At 38.2% G+C, this 22,560-nt stretch overlaps 1 protein-coding gene across 4 annotated transcripts in view; it reads right to left on the bottom strand.

Annotated features, from left to right (window-relative positions):
• Positions 1-441: 441 nt before the first annotated feature.
• Positions 442-22,560, bottom strand: part of LOC131237631 (AMSH-like ubiquitin thioesterase 1) — a 39,315-nt gene continuing 17,196 nt past the window's right edge. The window contains exons 6-16 of one of the 4 annotated variants that reach the window (XM_058235512.1): positions 18,998-19,103; positions 18,878-18,924; positions 12,509-12,614; positions 12,387-12,433; positions 11,795-12,125; positions 10,459-10,548; positions 10,309-10,371; positions 10,127-10,201; positions 2,803-2,865; positions 1,556-1,608; positions 442-770 (exon numbers count right to left, since the gene is read on the bottom strand). In XM_058235512.1, coding sequence (XP_058091495.1) covers positions 596-770; positions 1,556-1,608; positions 2,803-2,865; positions 10,127-10,201; positions 10,309-10,371; positions 10,459-10,548; positions 11,795-12,125; positions 12,387-12,433; positions 12,509-12,614; positions 18,878-18,924; positions 18,998-19,103 — 1,156 coding nt within the window. In that variant the 3' untranslated portion in view covers positions 442-595. The remainder of the gene's footprint in view (positions 771-1,555; positions 1,609-2,802; positions 2,866-10,126; positions 10,202-10,308; positions 10,372-10,458; positions 10,549-11,794; positions 12,126-12,386; positions 12,434-12,508; positions 12,615-18,877; positions 18,925-18,997; positions 19,104-22,560) is intronic. The other 3 variants (XM_058235513.1, XM_058235515.1, XM_058235514.1) reach the window with 3 other exon arrangements.

The following is a 22,560-nucleotide window of genomic DNA, read 5'->3' as shown; positions in this document are numbered from 1 at the left end:
CCATTAACTAGACTGGATCCAAAGTTTAAAAGTATCATCTGAAACCCGTACACATCACCTGATACGATACGCACCTGTATCATTCATAAAAGATATTGGTTTCACCGCTGGATACAGGACGATCTGACCCCATATTGCTGGTGAACAACGTGACATGCACAAACAGATTTTTAAACCAGAACTCAAAACAAGCCCATTTGTTGTTTCAATTAAAAGGGCCCAAATAATCATAAATGAAATGTGAACCAGGTCCAGGCGGATGCTATGGCCGGAAGCTAGACTGGCCAACCCAGTTCATTGGAGTAACTAACCAGCACTGTAAACAGGGTAACTGAAATGGAGAAACTTAAGTCAAATCGATATCCTTCTACTAATTTCCGGCTTGGAAATTTCTCAAGCTTTGGGAGGGCAGGCAGAGTTCTGATTCGTCCGTGGAAGATGTACAGAATACACTGGTGAAACAGTTTGGGCTTTCAAATTTTTTACAAAACCAGTATACTACATAACAAGAAGGCTATAGAGACTTTATCATGATGATACACAATCAATGAATAGATTGAGAGAGATTGTACCCCAAAATGAGAATCATTCATTCTTACCGGAGATCCATGACGTCGAATTTCAGGCTTGGATTCATATAAACATCTGAACAGCTGTCATAGATGGGACCGCCGCCGGCCGGTTCATCGTGATGATGAAAACCACGTTGCGGGCATTGCCTTATGACTGACATGCCACCTGGAGTCGTGAGTCGGAAGATGCCATGTTTTCTGAATACATAGGATTAACAGTCAGTTGGCAGGCAAATGCCACCTGCAGATATGAATCTGCAAGAACTGAAACAAGTACCGCACATGCTGACACATCATACGTGTGCAGGATCCAGGCCGGTCGTTGGGCAGTACCCACAGCAAATGCATCCTATAGCCCAAAACACGGGCTGGTCAGCTTATTGGGCCGGCAACTCGTGTTCATTGTCATCCCTTTTCGACTGTACTTTTGGGCTGTGGGAAAATATAATGATGGGCCCACCCAATTGACGGCCTGGATCTCACTCGTGTTGTTCTATGGACACATGTGGTATGCATGTTGATGAGCATCTGCATGTAGGATTCCCCTAGGCTACTGTTGTCAATGGATACCTGGATCCATGGATGCCCAAACTATCCAATCCAATTTAGCCAGACTCAGATTCGGTTCCAACAAGCAGGGCATGTTTCTAGTATGGATCTGAATCCAAATCCAGATCCAACCTAAAATCTAGACCAAAACCTGATTCTGGCTCCAAACCCCATTCCCAAATCCTAATTCATGCTTGGAACAGATCCCAACAGTAAAGGACGAGTTGCTGAATTCGATCAGATTTAGGATTAGCATCTGGTACCTCAAATAAGGTACCCATATCCAAGCAGAACAGGACCAAATCAAGTCCCTTGGGAGTTCAGATACATGTACATTATCTGAGCCATTGACAACACTATTCTAATCACAGAATTTCAATCACAAAGTTTGTAGTACATGAAGATAAAATCAGGGGCAATAGGGAGATTCTGACCTTGATGAATCCGTCGGAGCCATAACAATTGCAATTGCTTCGGGTAACATAATCTGATTATTGTGCATTTTGTTTAAAAAATGAAAAAAGAAGACCATTGTATCCAGTGAATGGGGGTAAAGTTGAAGATAAAATCAAGCAGCAATCAATGAGAAAATAACAAAGAGAAAAGGACATAACCACCCATGGTTTCAAGTATCAACGATACTATCGATAATATCGCCAATATTATTGGCATTGCCAGCTCGGCGATACCGATAACACTGGTAGTATCAGAAATTCCACGAATCAGCAGTATATCGCCAATACATTGTTGAGTATTGCCAATGTATTGATATCGTCAATGTCTTCGACTGTAAATTTCAGGTGTCGGCAATATTTCGATAATATAACGTCAATGAATCGATATCTCCAAAATTCTGTTTAATAGAAAAAATTCCACTTCAATTTTTTTTATGGGTGCATGGTTGTGTATATGTACATGCAGGGATGGATGGATGTATGCATGCATGGATGGGTGGATGTATGTATGTGTGCGTGCGCATGCATGCATGGATGGATGGATGGGTGGATCATGCATGTGTCTATACGTGTGTGTCAATGTATGTATGTATGAATGTAAGCATGGATGGTTGGATGGATGGGATGGATATGCATGCGTGTTTGTATGTATGTATATGCATGCGTGGGTGGATGGTTGGATGGATGGATCTACCATTTTCTCCATGTTTCCCTGAGCCAATGGTAGATGCTTTTAGGCCCCCATTAAAGGGAAACTTATTATTTGATTCCTAAACATGCAAATATGCTTCTTTTTTGCTATTATTTGATTCTTAAATATGCAAATATGTGTATTTCAGCATCTCCTGAAGTATCATTAAAAATTCCACCATTATCCCCATATTCCCCCAATGTTTCCCAACGTCAAGTTACATGCCTTTAGCCCCCTATTAAAGGGAAACTTACTACGTATTTGTCTTTTTTGGAATTACTTAGATTCCTAAATATGCAAATACTTGTATTTTAGCATCTCTTGTAGTTTCATTGAGAAATTCCACCATTTTCCCCTCATCTCCCCAATGTTTCCCCCTCAACCAGCAATACATTTCAGGGCATCGGCAAATCGATAAAAGTTTCCATATCCCCCTGCCAGCGATACATGACGATAAACGATACTACAAACAATGTAACCCCCTGAATGCGAAATGGGTATTAGTAATTATGAATGACATGGTAAGTGGGCGCACCTGATACGAATAATGAGTGTGCACGTCGATCGATGACATGAAACAAGATTGAGAAGGATGCGTCTGTACATTGAACAAAATGAGATGTTCAGCAGTTGTATCATATACAACAATACAAGTCATCATAGTAGTGGAAGATCACTCCGTAAATATCTTGGACAAGGCTATGATGACGGTGACAACGATGACATTGATGAAGACAATGACAAAATGAAAAATCATTCTGGCCGAATTTTGCATCATGGTGATGATGAGGTTCAAGGTTCTACATGGCTGTACATCCAGACCCTCCACACGTAGCCACAATGCCAGCATGGCAGTGACACACAGGTGCAAGATTATCAGACATAAGTAAGCCACACGAGAATAATTGAGGTTTGTGAGTTGCATGTGCATAATGTACTCAGTCCCTCTTCATATGGACACACATGCCAATGTGGCACATGTACAAGAGCCAAACTGTCCATTAGAGAAGCCTATTGTGTATGTGCCTGACCCAAAAATCAGCCCAGTTGACTCATCAGGTGGGCCACCTTACAAAGATGGCAGTTAAAGATAGGTCACAAAAAATTCACATTCGAAAGTTCACATGTGCCCACCTAATCAGCGAACTTGCCTAAATTTTGGGTTGGAACGCCCATGTGATGGGATCCAACTAATGGATGGCTTTGTGGACCTTTGCCACACGATGGCATGTGAAAAGGCCTAGAGGGGTGAGATCCAAATCTGCAATGACAATGATCAGAGAGAAAAAGGTAGGTGCACCAAATGTTTATAAAACAGCCCACACGTGAACATGATTCAACTGAGAAACACAAGCTTCTTCAAATGCCCATTGACACAGTAAGAAAGCAATCTCACCAAAAAATAATAATAATAATAATAATAATAAAGAAAGATCTGTATCTAATTTCATTCAAACTCAAAACATGATTTAGGAGCAATATCCATGAAGAAAGAAAAAAGAGCTATCAACTCATCAGGTGGGCAATGGGCATTTGAAGAAGCTTGTGTAGTGGATAGAGCAACTCCTCGAACACTATCAGGTGGGCATGTTCAAATGGAGTTTTCTCATGGAGATTGGGTAGTGGATAGAGAAAATTATGAAGGAACATTTTCTCAGTGTGATTTGCTGATGTTTGAAGGGAACCTTGTAGCTGACGATGTTTCCAAAAGAGGGTCTCTTTTCCAACATTTTTCTTCTCTCGGAATACTCTCCCTTTGTAATTTCTATTTATTTTTTTAAACAAACCCCTTCTCACACTTCAAATTTAAAAATAATAAAAAAATAAAAATAAAAAAATAAAAATTTGCGAAGGAAAAGAATGGGAAAAAAATCCACATAACTAGATCCCCACATTCATTTTGTGAGGTCTATATACCCTTCTAAGCTTCACAAGCCTGAACGTAAACCAGCACATAAACACAATCATTCAACCTTTTTACTTGAACAATGACAATTTGCTACTTCTTTCCAAACAAAGAGGTTTCTACTTTATGTTCTTGGGGTTGCAAAAGGGTCAGGTTTGATCTGCTCTAGTGGATTCTTGGGGCCCACCGATTTAATAATCAGGTCTGTTTTTTGGCCCCAGATCCAACCTGTTAAAAATCTGGGTCAGGTCCAAGTGAAAAATAAGCCATTTATTTAAGGTATACCCCTCTATTAGAGAGGTTAAAAGGAATTTGAACTAAATGACAAAAATTCCCTCTTTTTGATGAGTTTGTTTTCCATGCATGTGGGAATCATTGTGATGGGGAGGAGGGCCCCACCATCGATCTGGATCGATGACGATCTAGTTAGAGGATTGCGTTTTCGTTCGTTGGAGTGGACCCGATAGTCATGTAAAGCCCACTATAGGTTCTCATAATCGTGGCCTACTATTCTAATTAATCTAGTATTTTACGTTTTGCTTATTATTGTTATTAAGAGTATCATAGAAGTTTTAGATTGCTTTGATTAGTTGTTATTTTTTATTACTTTATCGCCAAGTAATATGTTGCGCACATGGCGCGAGTTTTGGAGGTATAGGGTTTTATTATAAATAGGCACCCCTTGTAGTCTTTTTGGTCATTGAATATTAATAAAAATTCCTACGTTTTTCTACTCCTCTAAGTTTCTGAGTTGTGGAAATCCAATTGGGTGTGAAACCCTCCCTCTTCCTCGAAGGGCTGATTACCATGGTGAGAAATCACACCTATCCTGATTCACCCCCATCTTCTACCATCCACACTTCTCTTCTCCCACAACCATCTATGCTTCAAATCCGTCCTTTATTGTAGCAATTTTTCTCTCTAGAGCAGAATTCCAGAATCTGGCCCTGCAGGAGGGCTGAAACTTCGGTAGAGCTGAAACTTCGATAGAGCACCAGGCATAGACCACACATCGCATCGGCCCGGGCCAACCAGACTCAAGGAGTCGGTTTCCAGATTTGGGGCCCCATCGCAAGTGCGGTCAGGCCCTTGCGCACGTGCGTCAAGTCTGGCCCGTTGTCCGCGCACATGGACTGTCGCCAAGTTTAGATTTCCCACCTCTTTCATCCCTCTTGTACTTGCTTTCCATAATCCTAACCCTAGATTGCATTATTTTCAATTTGTTTGCCCCTTTTTCTAATCATAGGGTTCTCTTAACTGAAACTTGTGAATCCCTTGGATTAGGGACAGATTGTTGTGCATGTGTGGATAAATTTACTTCCCTTTGAGTATCATTTGGTTCATAATTTTTATTGATCCAGCCCTAACATGTGTATGTCTGGACCTGCATAGATTCTGTTTGAGCTTTTGTGTGGGATATGGAATTTGTGTAATTATTTCTGAACTAACGTGATCTTATGCCTGAAAATCTTGCACATCATATTTGAATTTCATGTCCTGCATCACGCTGTTATGTATAAATGGCATCTAACACAACTACAAGGGTCACTTCATAAAAATTCCGTGCCAAAAATACGGGTTATCCAATCATAAGGTGGGTGGAACATGCAATAGAAAACAATCCCAAAAACCTCTGAATTATCATGGTGGGCCACCTGATGGTTGAATCAATTTGATTTTTGGGGTGTTCCATTTTTCATGGTGGGGGACCATACTGAAAGGGTTAGGTGCAAGGTGTTCCATAATGTAACGATGGCTGTAACAGCTACTGCCATTACCGTTACGATACAGGCTATAACAGTCGTTATGGCATTTTTTTTAATTTTTTTGAAAAAACCTATTTCGGGACCGTTACGAGTCCATACGGGGCCATTACATGCAATTTTTCCTATAACAGCCATTACAGCCGCATAACGCGTAACGATTATGGTCATTACTGGCTGTTACGTAACCATTTTTGTATACCTTTGTTAGATGACATGCACACTTTTGTGGGGCCGCCCAACTACAAGTAGTTGCATACGATAGGGTTAAAACTTTCAACTGCTTAAAGATAAAAGCGTCGCTTCGTTGCATGGGAATCTAATAGGAATCTTCAAAACAAAGGGGAGGTATGTGTAATACTCCAAAACAGTGGGGAGGTGTTTATAATTGTCATAAAACAGAGGGAAGGTGTTCACAATTATCATCGTCGCCCTACATCATACAAGCTTCATCCCAACTAATCGACAATTTGGCATCAGCTACAAAAATCTTGTTCTGCCATTCCACTCTATCAAGGACCATATCCTTAGCTGAACCATAGCATCAAGTCTTTTCTCAGTACCTTCACCCTTGTCCTTTTGGGCCTTCCCCTTGCCCCTTTCAGAGCCTTCAACTTGAACCACCTCTCTCCTAACCAATGAAGTTCTTTATCTCCATTGCACATGGTCAAACAATCAGAAGTCCAATCCTCGTCTTACAGCCCATTGGTGCCACTCAGTTCCCTCCAATGCATTTGTGTCTAATTTGATCATTCCTTGTCTCTTTCTTCTTCTTCTTCTTCTTCTTCTTCTTCTTCTTCTTTGTAGGGTAAACAAAATTCTTATTAATAAACCGCTCAACTAAGCGGAAAAAAATGCAACCCAAGATCATTACAAACGAAGCAAGGACAACAATGCATCAACAATTACATTTTTCACCTAGATAACCATTCTAACACATCTCTTTTGGATTTCCAAACTGCCCCTTCACATGATCCTTGCTTGTTAAGAAAGCACCGCCTATTAGGTTTGCCCTATATTATTCCATATGACTGCCATGATGACCAAGTGCCATCCCACTGACCATCCTTGTAGATAGCTTGCTGCCGTGCCAGGCTCTTAATAAGTCTTTGATTACTTGTGGCATAACCCAGTCCACTCCAAAGCATGCTAGAAAAGTAGACCAAACTTGCCTCACAAAGGAGCAATGAATGAAGAGGTGATCTATCGATTCCCCATCACTCATACACAAGGCAAAAATTGGGAAGAATCATAGCACTTTTCTGAAGGTTGTCAATAGTTAGTTAACATTCTCTTTCTCCCCAAAAACCAATCAAAAGTAGCACCTTAGAAGGGGAGCTCTGTAAAACTAGAAACTGAGAAAGAATTCGTCTGAAAGATATTGAAGATTTCTGAATCAGCTTGTAGGACCAAACTAAGAATTTTCCCAATGGACCAACATTCCGTACCAAGGAATCCTTTGAATAGAGGCATGGGTGAAAATTGTGGAGATGCTTCAACAACTTTGCAAAATCGGCCACCTCTTCTTCTGTGAGATCTCTACAGCACGGAGGACACCAAACACCGCTCTCCCAACTGAATGAGAAACAACTAGCTACTGGTCGTGAAACTCATCCATCTCAACTCAGCTACATGCTCACCCAATGAACATGTGATTCCTTAATTGCCCAACATTCTGTCCCATAAAGCATAGTTGGTCTGGTAGTTATCCTACAAGAAATTTCACCTTCATGGGTCCAGATTCGCCCCAGGGTCCCCTTCTGTCCCATAAATCTCATGGGACAGATCTGAGCCGGGTGTGGGCCAGGCCAAGGCATTACCATAGTGATCCCTATGTGATGGATGGCCCAGATCTCGTACAAGTGTGCACTGGGGAAATGTGTGTTGTGAAAGTCCCTGTTCAATGAATAACTAGGCCTATCAATAACATTCCTCGCAACGGTCTTCTTTCCCTTTTCTTCTGGCGCATTCAGTAGATAGATGAGAAATGGTCACATAAAACGGTTGTATGCAAATTTTCACATATTTTTATTTCTTTTCCACCAATGTATCACATGCCTAAACACTCGATCCTGCCAATTTTACATCCACTCACTAACTACTATTTATAATTTCTCAATTACTACTTTCTCTAGTTAGTATCAAATAATAATCAACAGCTTTCTAATTCCCACTTCCCCTAGACTAGTGATTTACTATTTTCCTGAGCCTGGTCCAGATCTAGATTGGATCCATTTTAGGATGGCCCAAATTGGTAATTTAAAAATCGAGCCCATGTCAGGTCAGGTCAGGTTGATTTTGGGAGGTCCCAGACTCAACGCATTTGGTAATCGCATCAAACTTTCAGATCCAACTTAACCCATTTAGTACTCAGGTCAAACTTAAGGACCTAGACGTTCTCTAATTTTTGACCCAGAGCTATTTAATTTCAGGTTGGGTCCAATAACCCATCCAGTTGACCCAACCCATTCGCACCTCTATTTGCAGGCCACAATTTGAAAGGTTAAGGTTTTCCAGTTGCACATATTTTCTGCCATGGACCATCCAATTCCATGGTAAGGACCAACACCAGCGGTCTACATCACTGAACCATGGGCCCTGCTTGTACAAACTGAAAATCCAAGAACATTGTGCAAATACTTGGGTCAAGGATCATATAAACTCCTTTCAAGAAAAATCCTGTTGAAACACTACTGTTGTGCACCAAGGTCATGCTTAGATATTCCATATTTAACCTACGAACTATGAGTGGTTTATTCCATCTGCAAACCAAGAGAAGAAATCCAGTAAGCAGTTAACAATATTATTGAGAAGTGCAATTATGATTCACATTCCACAGTTCTATGAAGTGCATGCATGATGATCATGACCGTGTATGGGCCATAGGCTGCCACTGAAAATAGAGTGATTGGACAATTCTGATGATCCAATTATTATGGGTTTTGACTGTTGAATGTGGATCATTGCCAACTATTTGAATTAATGGTGGCTGTTTCAAGCCACTAATCAAATGGCTACCACAGTTCAATAACCCATGCGGTGCCCCCACAATCAAATGGCTACCACAGTTCAATAACCCATGCGGTGCCCCCACAAAATTGCTACTCATGATCAATGTTGTCAAAATTGTTATTGTATCGTAAATCGTAATAGGGGGTTGAATCATATCGAATTGCAAATCATATAGTAAATTGTAAGATTTTTTCTAAGCTTCTTAAAAATATAAATAAAATCAGAAAAAAATAATAATAATAAAAACTCAGCAATCATCCTTTTGCCATCAATATGCACCAAGTAATACCATGTCATGATAGTGTTTAAGGATTCTTATCTTTCAAATCTTTCAAGAAATTTTCCTCAAAAACAAACAAGGATCCTTTAATAATTTATGTTCTTGTTAACTTTCTTAAATGCAAAATCACGTTGAAAAAGTAGCATTTGACTCTGTAGACCAACGAAAACAGATATTTTGATTTCCAACCATCATTCCACAATACATATAAGTCAACATGATCGTAACCATCCATAAAAACATTCCAGATGAGCCATACATCAATTTGGTGTTTTGGGCAGTTAAAAAATAAGAAATCATTGGGGGGGGGAAGCCCTATGATTTAACGTTAAAGAGAATGTATATCACTTAATCTCTTATCAAAAAAACAAAAAACAAAATAAAATAATTTACCTTTTCTAAACGATTCTTTTTTTCTCTTTTTAAAGGTCCTTTTTTTTTTCTAAATGATTCGCCCCCACCAATTCAAAAACATGAAATGAAAGCCCAGAGAAACTTAAAATAGAAGACAACAAGTATAATTTGAATCATAAATCGGGATTTGAATCGTAAATCGCACAATTCAAATCATAAAATCGTAAAATTCATGTAAAAAGGGATTCAATAAAATAGAAGAGAACAAGTGTAATTTCAATCGTAAATCAGGATTTGAATCGTAAATCGTAGGATTCAAATCATAAAATCGTAAAATTCATGTATAAAGGGATTCAAAGGTGGGATTCAAATCGTTTTTCTTAAGATTCAACTCAAATTGTAAATCGTAAATTGTGAATTGTAGAATTTTAACAACACTGCTCCTGATCATCATCCATAAATAGCATGCATACAGCATAATGAACATGAAGACTGCCATAAACTAAAACAAGGGTAAGATCATGCCAAAACATTTAATACTCACATGAATCCACCCCAGGGGGAAAAGAGATTGCTTATCCTGAACCTCGAATATTTCCTCTTCATTCGTAGTCTGACACTGATCAGGCAATAACAAATAGCAACCTCAATAGAAGAACAGCAAGGTTGCTTTCAACACAACAGAAAGAAAGTAACTTAGAACAGCATGAGATAACAATATCATACCGAATCAGAGGTTGACTCCTGCTTTGGGATAATGAGGGCCGTTACGAAGAATTTTCTGTTTTTCTACAACAGCAGAAAAGCAAGAATTGTTGATCATACAAAAAGGACTTCGAGGTCGAACAAAGTAATGCTGAAATTTTTTGCTCTTACAAGTGAACCTGCAAGAACACCACAGGTTTCTAAATTCCTATCTGTGTTTGACTTGGCCATCCTCATGAAGCTGTCCATCATTTTAGTTGACTGCAAAGATAATACAAGAATAGTGGTGGAAAAAGACCAAAGTGAACATCTTCAAAGTTGTTGCCAATATAAAAATAAAATAGAAAGAACGTTCGGAAACACATCAGAAACTTCTCACCGGAAAAAGCGTATTTCAAATAGCTAAATCATCCTGGAACAAGAGGTATTATGAAGTGCTCAGGCCTGGAGTTTGTGCTTGGATTTGCAGTGTCTACAATTGGGGGCATATATTGCCTATAGAGTTCAAGCAGGATGGAAGAAATGGAGATGTGCCTCTGGAGTTTTATCTGATCATCATGTACCACTCGAACTAAAAGGAAAACTTTATGGGATGGCTATAAGACCACCCATGCTTTATGGGATAGAATGTTGGGCAGTTAAGGAACAATATGCCCACGGGATGATTGAAGCTGAAATGATTGAGATGGATGAGTGGCAAGACAAGGATAGAATTAGCAATGAACGCATTCAAGGGAATTTAGTAGTAGCACCAATAGGTAATAAGAAGAGGGAAGTAGATTTGGATGGTTTGATCATGTGCAACGGATACCAAGAACTGCCCATTAGAAGGAGTCGGTACACATTGAAGGCCCTAAATGGACAAGGGGAAGGCCCAAAAGGATGTGGGTGGAAGTAGTAAGAAAAGACTTGATGACCTATGGTGTTAACTGAAGTTATAACCCATGATAGAATCGAATGGTAAAAAAGGATTCATTTAGCCGACCCCAAATAGTTGGGATAAGGCTTAGATGATGATGATGACAAGTAGGGTGCCAATGATCCCGATCATTTATATTACAGACCCAACAACGGATGGCTAGTGCTCCAAAAATGTACGTGGCAAAATTTTAAACTTTCACTTGGTGACCAGAAGCAAAGGGTTAAGAAGGAAAATACATATGGTCCACACTCAACCAGAAAAAGCCAAATATTCGATGGCTACAATCGTTTGATCTGGAAGACTTTTGTTACATGGATGGACCATCCAATGTGAAGCCCAACTTGTCAACAGTTTGGATCACTGAAATGCTGTCCCTAAGCATGACCCTACTTGTAGAAACAGAAAACCCAAGCATACCATGCAAATTCTTGGCTCTAGCGTTTTATAATACCTCCTAGAATAGTTCTGGCAGAGACAGTGTAGTGTGTGTGAGCGATCCAGGGTTGAATCCATGGTAGTGTAACCTTCCCAAAAAAAAAAAAAAATAAATAGTACACTTATAAACTGGAATATACAGAATAATACAATGTGCACTTGCAGAGGAGATTCGGAGTGGGCAAGCTCGTCCTGCAGGCATTTTGCAGGTCCCGATCTTGAATCAGTAACCTGGGATGAATCGATGGGGATCAGATCTTGTACATCGGCAAGAACAGGTGGAGGCGAAGGTTGTCTGATAATATCAATTTGAATAGGAGCCTCTATTGTGTCTGAGGTAGTCGTTGTACAAGGTTCCTCAGCAGGAAGAGACCATCTACCGTCATTCAGTGAAAGGACTGATTCAAGGGTAGATCTTTCAGATTCTGAATCACCACTATCTTTTACAGCCACGACCCCATCTTCAGCAGGCTGAATCAAGCTGTTTGCAATGAAAACACAGGATAAACTGGATATGTCACCATGACTTCAAAGATAATAAGCATAGCAACAAAAGAATTAGCCGCAAAGATGGCCCCCTTTGAAGTGATATCAACAAAGGCTCAATGTAATAAAAACATGACAGTTGTAAGGGATATCTTTAGTGTTACGTTCCCTTCTTCAACTTTAAGCCCAAACTGAAAGCGAGAAACTACCGAATGTGGCGTACTAAGGAGAAAAATAAAACATTTAGAACTCTAACCTTGGCATCTCGACTGGAGTTAAGTCTAGGTTGCTTGGATATTGGACCTGCATCCACAAGAGAGAAGTCAAGATAGTTTACAGCACATATGAGATAAATGTATTAGATAGATTAGACTATACCCCTGTATCAGTGGAAGGTGGCTGCCACTGACCACGAAGCCCATTTGGACCTAAGATGGAGTGTCTTGATAGTGTCTCCTCCTTTGGACGTGGAACACTTAAAGAGCTGTAAAAGAGCATCAGAAAAGCATGGATGAATATAAAAAAGGATAACACAAGAATATAGTATGAGAATAAATTGATGTAACTCAATAACTTTTGTCAAATGCCTACCATTTCATGTTATAAACAAACTGCATAAAGGAACCAAAACACTAAAGACTAGTCAGAACCAGTTTGTGAAATATCGGTATCGCGTAACGTATCGCGCCCTTGGGATACTAATATGTATCGGTTATCGCATGGGAAGGGATATATCAGTTGTATCGTGTAATGCATCGCAGTTGTTAGAAACATGGGGAAACATTGGGAAATTGGTCGAATTTTTCAATGTAACTTCAGTGCTTGTTAAAAAAGTCATCAACACACTTATAAATCAAAACATTACAAAAAACAAGTGCACATAATAGGTTTTCTTTGTATGAGGTCCTAAACTATGTGTTGTTTAACTGAATTGATGCAAGTGTAATTAAAGTCCATTCATATAAATTATAAATGTAAGAAGACTTGTGGAAACACAAACAATACATTCAAAAGCAAAAGAAGAATCACTAGAACAAGTTACATGCATGTTTGATTTTATGTTTGGATATTGAGAATTTTTTATTTTTTTTTCATTTTTCCGCAACTCAGCCCATCTCCTCCAAATCTCGAAATCGAATCTCCCAAATCCCAATCCATAATTTTTCATGCAAAACATAAAAAATCATGGATTTGTGACAATTTGACACTGATTTAACATGATTTATGGAAGAAAAAAATAAAAATAAAAGGATCAAAAGTCAAAAATGCTCACCAAATCGAACATGTGCGTTTCGTATCGCACAGGTTAGATACAAGATATATCGTGGGATATATCGGCCGATGTCGTCAATACTTAAAACACTGGTCGAAACCATTGATCCAAATATGGGTGATATTATCAGTATCACTCGGTTAGCGATACTGAAACTGTTGGCAGCTTAAAATTTTCCAAATATCATTGATATTTTCAATAATACTGGCGATATAATTGATATCAGTGATATTTTGGGAAGAATCGCATATAAAAGTTCCCTAGTATTAGCGATACCCGGTGTTGTCATGTGCGATCGCACATTCACATATGCAATCGCATATGCGCACACATGTGCACAAATCGCATATGCAACAGTGGCATATGCGATCACTGCACATATGCAATCGCATATGCCACATGTGCAATAATATGCGATCGCATATGCGATGTATGCAATCGCATACTTGCCAACGATCAGAAATCTAACCGTTGGAATTTTTATTTTTATTTTAAATCGTGATTTTTTTTTCTCTATAAAAAGGGATTCTAAGCACTCCTACAAGCACTCAAAGCTTAAACACTCTCTCTATTTCTATTTTGCTCTCTTACACTCTCTCTTACATAATTCCAAGCCCCAAGTTCTACTCCTCCATCCATATTTCTTTCAAGAATCAAGATTGAAATTTCAATCAACGGACAAGTACATCTACAAGGATTCAAGAAACAAGATTCAAGAGACAAAACAACCAAGCTTTTCATCCCTTGAACTCTCTTTCTAGTTTCTAATTTTTCCAAGTTATAATCATATTCACACAAGACACCCACCACTCTCTCTTTCTATCTCATTCTCTCTTAAAGTTTCATAATCATATCCAAGTTCTAACTTCTGACTTCTAACATTTTCTTTTAGTTTGTTACTTCGTTACAAGTTACAAGTTACAAGTTAGTGTTGTGTTAGTGACTTAGTCTTACAACTTACAACTTACAACAACACAACTTTACAAGCCTACATTCTACAATATTCTAGAATCAAGAGTCAAGACTCAAAGGTCAAGGCAAAAGTGAAGACAAGAAGTGAAGATTGAAGAATTTGTTTTTTTTTTTTTTTTATTTGTAATTGTAATTTTGTTTGTGTAAATCTCTCTCCCCTCTCTCTTTTACTACAAATGTAACTCTCTCTCTTTTTCTCCTTTTCTTTTCCGTCTTCTTCTCCCTTTCTACTACTATTGTAAGAGCCTGTTTGATTTTCTAATTACACAGGTAATTCAAGGTAAATGGGTAATAATTATTTACCCATGTATTTCTGGTTGGATTTCCATGATGATGTTGACCGCCACTTTTCATTTATAGCACTCCTCACGTCACCCGAGGAGAAAATTGTTAAATCGTGGGGCCCACCATGATGTGTGTGTCTTATCCACACCGTCCATCCCTTTAGCCAACTCATTTTAGGGCATGAGCCAAACAATGAGGCAAATCCAAAGATCAAGTGGACCACAACACAGAAAAAAATGGGAATTGAACTCCTACCATTGAAAGCTTCTTAAGGACCCCAAAAGTTTTGGATCAAACTGATATTTTTGTTTCCCCTTTATCTATGACTGTGTGACCTTATGAACAGGTTGGATGACAAATAAACATCAATGTGGGCCCTAGGGAGAAAACAGCTTTCAACTGTTGACGTCTTAATGATCATTGTTCCCTAAGGTGTGGTCCACTTGAGTTTTTTATTTTCCTCTTTTTTGGCTTCATGCCTTAAAATGTATTTTTTTTTTAAGATGAATGGTGTGGATAACTCACATATATCATGGTGGGGCCTACATATTTAAATCAGTAAAAACAGATATTGTATGGACCGCTTTTTGAAACGTAATTCCCGACGAATTTCAAACAGGAGGCGTAAGTAATAATTACTTATTTCCCTGTATTTACCAGGGAAATTAAAAATCAAACAGCCCCTAAGTGTAAGTGTGTAACTCTCTCTCTCTCTCTCTCTCTCTCTCTCTCTCTCTTTCTAGTTTCCTACTACTACTAGTGCAAGTGTGTGTAACTCTCTCCCTCCCCCCCCGCAAGTCCCATCTCTTTAGTCTCTCTTTACTCTCTCTTTACTCTTAGTCCCTTACTTTAGTTTTTTACTTTTTAGTACTAGTAATCAATACACACACCACCAACATAATGTCTTATTCACAATCTTCCTCTTTGAAACCCAAGCCGAATGACCCGGGTTAGAAGTATGGGCACTATCGTAGTGTTTTGAATAAGACTCACATAGTATGTGAGTTATGTGTGTATGTGGGTTCCGGTAGCATTACAAGGCACAAGCAACGCCTTGCACATTTATCGAGGTCAAATGCAAAAGCATGCAACAAAATTACTCCAGAAATCCAAAAGAAGATCATAGAGTATATGGAAAAACAGTCAAGAAATAGATGTGATAGCGCCCTACGTCAGGAGGAATATTTGGAATAAAATGCATATGAAGATATAACGTAGTTAATGTAGATGAAGCTAGTCTCACTCCCCCTACTTCGACAGGTCGGTCTAGATCACAAGTATAACCAACGGTCTTGAAAAGAGCCTTAGGGCATGGGCCCATGGATAAATGGTGTAAACCACACCCCTAGGATGTGATCGACCAAAGGGGTCGAGACAAACGGCCAACTCAAACAACTTTAGAGAACCGGTATAAACAAAAAGATAGAAAAACCACTATTCAACATATTGTTAAGTGGTTTTACCAAACTGGCATTGCTTTTAACGCCGTTAAATCGAGAAGCTTCAAAGTAATGGTTGAAGCTATAGGTCAATTTGGACCTGGGCTTAAACCTCCTTCATGACATGCCTGAAAATCGAAGTTGAATATACACGATCCTTCATAACTGAATATAAGGAATCGTGGAAAACATATTGGTGTTTACTAATGGCCTATGGATGAACTGATAAATCCAATCGGTCTCTCATTAACTTTTTCGTAAATCGTTCAGCTAAGACAATGTTCTTGAAGTTCGTGGATGCATCGGGCCAGTCCCACACAAGAGAATACTTGTTTAGTTTACTAGATAATATAATTGAGGAAATAGGTGAGAAATATGTTATACAAGTAATTACAGACAATGTAGCCTCGTATGTAATGGTCGGACGTCTTCTTATAGAGAAGAGGCGTCGTTTATTTTGGAGCCCCTGTGCAACCCATTATGTTGATCTTATGTTAGAAGATATAGGTAAGTTATTTGTAAGTATGATTGCAAAAGCTAGAAGAATCACAGTCTTTATGTACAAACACGCCCTTCTTCTCAGTCGAATGAGAAAACACATTGTGGGTAACTTACTACGTTCAGCAGTCACCCGTTTCGCTATAGCCTTTTTTTTACTACAAAGATTACATACAAAAAAATCAGAACTTAGAAGCTTTGTAGTGTCAACCGATTTTACAAGTGGGCCTTGGTCAAAGAAGGCTGAAGGGAAACAGGTTCGACAAATAATCATTTCGCAAAGTTTTTGAACAAAAGTTGTAAAGGCGCTAAAAGCATCCGAGCCCTTAGTCACTATGTTGCGATTGGTGGACGAGGATGAGAAGCCTGCAATGGGCTACATACATGATGTGATAGAGAAGGCAAGAAATAAGATCATGGACCATTTTAACTATGGAGACCAAGATTACAAGCCGATTATAGATATTATAGATAGAAGATGGAGCAGCCAAATGTTATCTCCATTGTCTTCGGCTGCTTCCATCCTTAACCCAACCTGTCTATTCACTCTTGTTGATCTAACAAAAGCACTTACTATGCATATGGTTGGATTTATTGATGTGTTGGAAAGAATGATTCCGGATAGAGAAGAACAGGACATGATCTCAACTTTATTAGACTTTTATACAAAGAGTGAGGGCATATTCTCAAGGAATATCGTAATCAAGCATCGAACAATGAAATTACTTAGTAAGGACTACTATGAATGTCAGTCTTAGTGTCTTACAAATAATTTTTCTACAAAGTGTCTCTAGCCTACTTAAACTATTTTTCTCAGCTGACTGGTGGGCTGCCTATGGAGTGGACTCGAACAGGAAGGATCCAGCTCTAAAGAAGCTGGCTATGAGGATTCTTGGACTCACGTATTATGTCAATGGTTGCAAGCACAATTAGAGCACGTTCGAGGCGGTAAGTTTAGTAATTGAAAACTTCAATTTTTTAGTGTAAGGCCTAAGCTAAATTAATTACCTAAATAGTTAATGCCAAATGCGCATTCTTTCATACAGAGTCATACCAAGAAAAGGAATCGCTTTGAGCGAAAAAAGCTCGACGACTTGGTTTTCGTTCATTACAATCAAAAATTGCGAGAACGATTCCAAACTAGGAAAGAAAAGCCTGATTTCTTTAATCCTATCTACTTAGATGAGCTGAATGCTGATAACGAGTGGTTCGTACAGACGGAGGACCCAGTATTTGCTGGAGAGGACTTGACATGGGCACAAGTTGAAGATACCACATACGGATCGACTCCTAGAGAAGGTACCACTCGAAGAGGAGGATGCGAGGGAGCAGGGGGGGTGAGTAGTAGCCATCAACCCATTGAAGAGAACGAGGAGATGGAAGAAGGAGATGGTGATAATGATCAAGCTGAAGATCCACCATTGGATGTTGATGAAGTATTAATACATACAGATGATGAAGAAACGGAAGAAGAAAAAGTGTATGTGGAAGAAAGAGATGACTCGGATGATGATGGTGGTGGTGATCTGCCACAATGGCAAATAGATCAATGTATATAGTATATGATTAAATGAATAATAAATAAATAACTTCATCATTTTGTTTACTAAGTGTGTTAATGTTGATTGTTGATGTGGTGTTGAATGTTGATATTTCATATTTGTTAAGTTAACTATATTGTAAAATGTAGGATTGTTGATGAATGATGAGTGACTTAATATTTAATTCATTATGTAATTGGTTTTATTTTACTTAAATTAAATGTATTGCAAGGGCCAAGGGCATATAATAATTTATTCATTTTTTTCTTAATTTCTCCCTATTTTTCTGATGTTTTTTAATTTTTTGAAAAATTTTATGTAAAAAAAAAAATGTGCGATCACATATGCAATCGCACACGATCGCATATTCGATTTGACAACATTGGCAATACCATTGATAATATCCCCAATACCAGCAATAACATCCTTGTTACAATACCAGAAATAACATCCTTGTTACCAAGGAAGTATCAATAAATAGGCAAATTTTGATGAAAATTGTTTTTTCTTTCCAAAAATTTTGGAGGGGGGGTTGGAATTTTGTTCCTTAGGTGATTTCAACCACTCTTGGCCCCCTTTGAAGTGACATCAACAAAAGCTCAATTTAATAAAAATATAAAATTTGTAAGGGATATCTTTAGTGTTACATTCCCTTCTTCAGCTTTAAGCCCAAACTGAAAACGAAAAACTACTGAATGTGGCATACTTAGGAGAAAAATAAACCAATTAGAACTCTAACCTTGGGATCTCGACTGGAGTTAACGCTAAGTTGCTTGGATATTGGACCTGCATCCACAAGCAAGAAGTCATGATAGTTTACAACACATGAAATAGATGTATTAGACAGATTAGACTATACCCCTCTATTAGTGGAAGGTGGCTGCCACTGACCACGAAGCCCATTTGGACCTAAGATAGAGTGTCTTGATAGTGTCTCCTCCTTTGGACGTGGGACACTTAAAGATCTGTAAAAGAGCATCAAAAAAGCATGGATGAATATAAAAAAGAATAACACAAGAATATAGTATGAGAATAAATTGATGTAACTTGCTAACTTTTGTCAAATGCCTACTATTTTATGTTATAAACAAACTGCATAAAGGAACATATTAATTGAAAGTTTTAAACTCAGTCTCAAAGTATGATTCTCCAGGGAACCAAAACACTAAAGACTGGTCAGAACCATTGATCCAAATATCCGCGATATTATCGGTATCACTAGGTCAGTGGTACCAAAACTGTTGGCAGCTTAAAATTTCCAAATATCGTTGATATTTTCGATAATACTGGCAATATAATTGATATCAGTGATTTTTTTAGAATAATCCCTTATAAAAGTTCCTATCAGCAATACTATCGATAATATTCAGCAATACCATCGATAATATATGCCCCCAAAAAAAAAAAAAAAAATCGATCCCTCTTGGTTTTTATTGAATCAAAGTTTGGATTTGGGGTGAAATCTCAACTTAAAACAAAGATAGGCCGAAACTCAAAGGTATTGAAAAATTCATAGAAACTTCTTCTTTTTCCCAAATGTTACAGCAATCGTAATGGAAATCCATGTCTATACATGATTCCCATGCATTGACATGGATTAGTGGTAAACAAGAATTAACATGTGAATGAAAAATGGGGGAAATTAATGAAATCTTTTTTTTTCTTTTTTATATTAGAAAAATATGTGCTTCTCACTATCAATTAATGTGATAATTTTATATATTAACGAGTGTTGGCTGATTATTAATTGGCTATGAATTTTATATGTTTATCTCATGTTGACTTTTTCAACAACGTGTTGTTAGGCCCCTATAGAATGGAAACTTATTGTGTATAGTTGTTTTTTGCAATATTTCAATTCCTACATGTGTAGACGTGTTTTTTAAAATCTCCTGTAAGTTCCACTGAAAAAATTCTACCTTTGTCCCAACATTTCCCCAATGTTTCCCTCAGACGACGATAATTTTTCGAGTATCAACCACAACATTGGCAATTCCGGTACATGTTTCCGTATCCCCAGTCATCAATACATGTTCATAACCAGTGTTTTAAGTATTGACGATATCGGCCGATATACTCAACAATATATTTTGCATCCCACTTGTGCGATATAAAACACACAAGTAGTGTTTGATCCGCTGAGCATTTTTTATTTTCGATCCTTTTTGTGTAAATCATGTTAAATCAGTGTCAAATTATTGGAATGGGAGCTTCGATTTTGAGATCTAGAGATGAGCCAAGTTGCAAAATTTTGAAAGAAGAAAAAAATCAAAATTTTCCAATTTCTCGCAAATCGGTTGCAATCTTTGTCCAAACATAAAATCAAACATGCAGATAATCTGATCTAGTGATTCTTCTTTTGCTTTTGAATGCATTGTTTGTGTTTCCACACTTCCTACATCTATAAATTATATGAATAGACTTTGAATATACTAGCATCAATCCAGCTAGACAGCGCATAGATTAGGGCCCCATACAATGAAAACTTATTATGTACACTTGTTTTTTGTAATGTTTTGATTTATAAGTGTGTATTCATCTGTTTTTTTAACAATAACTGAAGTTTCATAGTAAAATTCAACCAATTTCCCGAAGTTTCCCATGTTTCCAACAACAACGATTCATTATGCGATACAACCAATATATCCCATGCGATAACCGTTACGTATCCATATCCTAAGGGTGCGATACGTAACGCGATGCCGATATTTCAAACATTGGACATCCAATATGGATGTTTCGGGGAACTAACTCAAATAGTGACCAACAAAACCAACTGACACGGTTTGGTAAGTTTCGATTTCCACTCATGGACCCAATTTTCTATGTATCGATACCATTGGTATTGGTATCGCGCATGACCAAAAAGTCACCTACATTGACTGAAATATCACATGTATCGTGCGATATATTGTGATGTGTTAGTATCTTGATATATCACACAGGACCCTTTATAAAATGCACTGGATCAATGATGCATACCGAAAATCCCGCAAAATTACAAGAAAATCGGGAAAAAAAATTACTAAAAAACCTCCTTTTTTCTTCAAAATTTTTGGTGGAATGTGTGTATTTTGACAACTCCACTCGATGGTTTCATATTAAAACATCATTTTGATGAGGAAATCACAATCCTAGAGTGGAAACAAGCCCACACTCACTATATGAGGAAAGTTAGATTAAATACATTTAAATTCATTTCTTTAGCATAGATCAAGAAGAAACAATTGGCAAATCCAGGATATCATATGGCATGGAGGTGTCGACCAATAGCTGCAGACACAACCAAGCATCGTAATTAAGGTGTCTACATACCATCCACTCATGGGCATATAGGTGCAATTTGGAGAGGATGAGTACAAGAGATATGTCACAAAGTAAGCTTATGAATTGGGAACAACATTGTCATTATGTGGAGCAAAAAGGATTATGGTTACTGCAATGGAGATAAAAACTAATAGCCGCCTCATAAGTCCGAATTCCGTGTGGATATGAGTCTGAAGTATATTTTTGCTTCTTTTTTTTATTTTTGGATGTATTATTTGTGTTTTATTACTTGCATTGGATGTGAATTAAATGATATGAACTCCTTTTGGATATAATTACTTCATTTTTGTCAGACAAAGCATAGTTTGAGCCCTATACAATGGAAACCTACTAAGCATAGTTGTTTTTTGTAATTTTTTGAGTTATAAGTGTATAATTATGAATTTCAGGAATTCCTAAAGTTTCATTTCCATCATTTTCCCAAGGTTTCCCTAATACTGTAATATTTCCCATGCGACACCTCTCTCTCTCTCTCTCTCTCTCAATTATTTTCTGGACTTGGTGGTCAACTTACCCAGCCGGTTTTGGGGACTTGTGGTCAACTGGCCTGGCAGATTTTGGAAGGACTCAGGCCCAGCCTTCTGTAAGTCCAAACGAGGCTCAGGCCTTGGCCTCATAATGTGGTCTGGCCGGACCTGGACTGGGCTGGCTCAAACCCATGTAGTTGCCACCCCTACTTAATTCAAGAAGTTGAACAGTAACTAACCGGCCAGGGAAAAATGAGTTGCCACGAACTGCAATTTGAAGAAATTTTGACCATGTTCCAAGCTTTTTGTGATGGTTAAGATGACTTCCAAGCTAAATTCTTTTAGCATCAAACTCATTTTTTAGTCTAGGAGACACCTTAATTCAAGATGTTGAGCTGCAACTGATCGGCTTGGTGATAATGAATTGCAATGAACTGTGATTCAAGGAATTTTGACCATGTTCCAATCTTTTTGTGGGACTAGAGCTACGGCACCTCACTTTTGTTCTCCAGTGGGTTTAGAATAATGAATTTACCTTTGCAAGCACAATTCACTTGTCTACTAATTGATACCACAAACTCATGGCATACATCGTATGACAAGAATTGATAATCAAAGTTATTACATC

The sequence above is a fragment of the Magnolia sinica genome, chromosome 2 (assembly GCF_029962835.1).
Source record: "Magnolia sinica isolate HGM2019 chromosome 2, MsV1, whole genome shotgun sequence".
In the NCBI taxonomy this organism is placed as follows: Eukaryota; Viridiplantae; Streptophyta; class Magnoliopsida; order Magnoliales; family Magnoliaceae; genus Magnolia; species Magnolia sinica.
This window is presented reverse-complemented; position numbering and strand designations above follow the sequence as displayed.